Consider the following 2,312-nt stretch of genomic DNA (forward strand, 5'->3'; position numbering starts at 1 on the left):
TTTATGAATAATTGAATAATGTCAATTCATTCTCCTGATAAATCCAACTGGGTTACAAAATAACCCAGAGTACGTAATCTGTAGAGCATATTATGTTCAGGGCAGTAAATCTTTAGGTCACTGATGGTGGAATAAAAGAAAATCAGCTGCTTGTTTTCTCGTTCTCTGAGATTCATTCTGTCTGGATCTTTTTATCCACCTCAGTTCTGGAAGGAGTGCATTTCACAGATCTATAGAGCTGTGGTGGCACCAGCTGATTCTGCTGTGAGGGGTGAAAGCGGGCTCCCAGCTCCTTCTTAGTTTTTAATAATGAGTAAAAACAGGAGCTGTGTTGGTTTCACAAGTGGAAAGTGACAACGATTCCTCACACTTTGGCCTCTGGGATTTATCCTCACTGCTACCTGATGCACTTACCTCTATACTGGTATCCCTGGTAACACGCTGTACTAAAAGATAACTTCTCTCACCTCTTAATGCAGATGCATCATGGACACATGTAGAACAATTCAAGCTTTAACTGTATCTAAGTAAACAAGCGGATGCGAAGTTAAAGGTTGTCCTCATGACGGTGCTTTGTAGAAGTCCATTATGTTAAAAAGAGTGCTTGTCTTCTATAATATTTCACAGGGTTGGAGCATACAGAGAAACTTGCAATATAACGAATGACCACCAGGTGTCAGCAGATCACCCAAAACACAGCTACCCAAACAAGCACATTTGTGACGCATCAGAGCAAATAAAGCACACCGTTTAGAAGAAGTTGAAGATATTATTTTTATTTTTGCATAATTATCTGGCCATGCAGCTCATAAAGCAGTTCCTCTTCAAAGCAGAACCACACAGATTTCCATCAGAGCTCACATCCCACTGCTGGTTTACTGCGAGCTCGTCACTGACGTGCGCTTCCGCTAGGCTGGCTGCTCCACTGCTGCTGCTCACAATGTCAAGCATCATAAAAATAATCATTTTACAGGAAAAACAACAATAACAGATGGACGTTTTTATCCAAACCCTGACGGCATCTTTGCAAAACATGTGGAAATCGACTGGTTTAGGTTTTTTTTTTTTGTAAAGAATCTATGTGAGACAAACTGATCATATTCAGATACAAAAACAGTCATAGAGGCCAATGATTTAACAAACAGCCATCAAGCCCAGGTTTTATACAAACAGCTAAACAAAGACAATCTGCTGAAACAAAAGCCACATTTTACTCACTGCTCTGATTCGTCGCTGTAATCTGATGGAACGTTAGCTTCTAAATTAAAAAAAAAGGATTTTTTTTTTTATTAAATCTGTGTGCGTCTCTATATTCGGTCCAACTTCTCGCTCAGAAACTCTTCAACGCTGTCTGTGTTCCACTTGGTGATGCTGAGCTCCTCAGCCATGTTCCCGTTATCGTCCAGGAGCTTCAGGATAGGATCGGAGCCTCTGACGTACTGCCGATCCAAACGGGAGAGAAGGGAGAAAATGTTTTTAGGAAAATAAGCAGGAATCTGGCAGAGAGGCTCAAGATTTTAAATAAAAAGCAGAATCCATTAGGAAGGCGATTTATGGTCCATTACTGCAACGAGCAAAGATGATGTTTGTGTAGCTGAGAGTAATTTAGCTATTTTTTTTGTCAGATTTTGTTTCTTTTAGATTTTTCATAAATTTTTTATTTTAATTTTTTATTCCCCCAATCTCGTTTAAAATTAACTTTTAACACATTTCCAAACAGATTGTTTTAAAATTCAAGTTTTTTTCTGATTGTATTTTACAGTGAAAAGAAGGTGATTTGTAGAAAATCTAGTAAAGAAAATGAAATTTTTAAAACTTAATCTGAAAAACAAAAACTTGGAAAACATAAAAGAATCAATAATATAAATAAAATAAAAAAAATAATAATTTGAAATAAAATGAGAAAAATATGGAAGCCCGTTTCTGCCACTCTGTAAAAAAAAAAAAAAAATCTCATTATAATGAAATAGTAACATATTTTAACTCAATACAGTGAGATAGTATCTCATTATATTGAGATTATTTTTTAATTTTTTTTATTTTATAATTTGTATTTTTTTACAGAGTGGCGGAAACGGGCTTCCATAAAAAAAGAGCAAAGTTGCACTTAAAACATTTTGCAAATCTGGATTTCCCCCCCCCCCATTTACTCAACATCTTTGCTGCAACAACAGTAAAGGGAAAAGTTAGTAGATAATTCATCGGCTACCTTGATCTGAAGACCTTTGAACATCTTCGGCTTCTCGCTCCTCACAAAAGCTGAGCAGGAACAGAAGAACAGGTGAGTTCATGGAAACAGCTGAAGGAACAAA

At 36.7% G+C, this 2,312-nt stretch overlaps 1 protein-coding gene across 1 annotated transcript in view; it reads right to left on the reverse strand.

Moving 5' to 3' along the window:
• Nucleotides 1–1,047: 1,047 nt before the first annotated feature.
• LOC107089969 (15 kDa selenoprotein) overlaps nt 1,048–2,312 on the reverse strand; it is a 14,251-nt gene continuing 12,986 nt past the window's right edge. Inside the window, exons 4-5 of the mRNA XM_015383060.1 lie at nt 2,210–2,259; nt 1,048–1,439 (exon numbers count right to left, since the gene is read on the reverse strand). Coding sequence (XP_015238546.1) covers nt 1,308–1,439; nt 2,210–2,259 — 182 coding nt within the window. The 3' untranslated portion in view covers nt 1,048–1,307. The remainder of the gene's footprint in view (nt 1,440–2,209; nt 2,260–2,312) is intronic.

This window comes from Cyprinodon variegatus, unplaced genomic scaffold, assembly GCF_000732505.1.
Source record: "Cyprinodon variegatus isolate N-32 unplaced genomic scaffold, C_variegatus-1.0 Scaffold274, whole genome shotgun sequence".
NCBI lineage: Eukaryota > Metazoa > Chordata > Actinopteri > Cyprinodontiformes > Cyprinodontidae > Cyprinodon > Cyprinodon variegatus.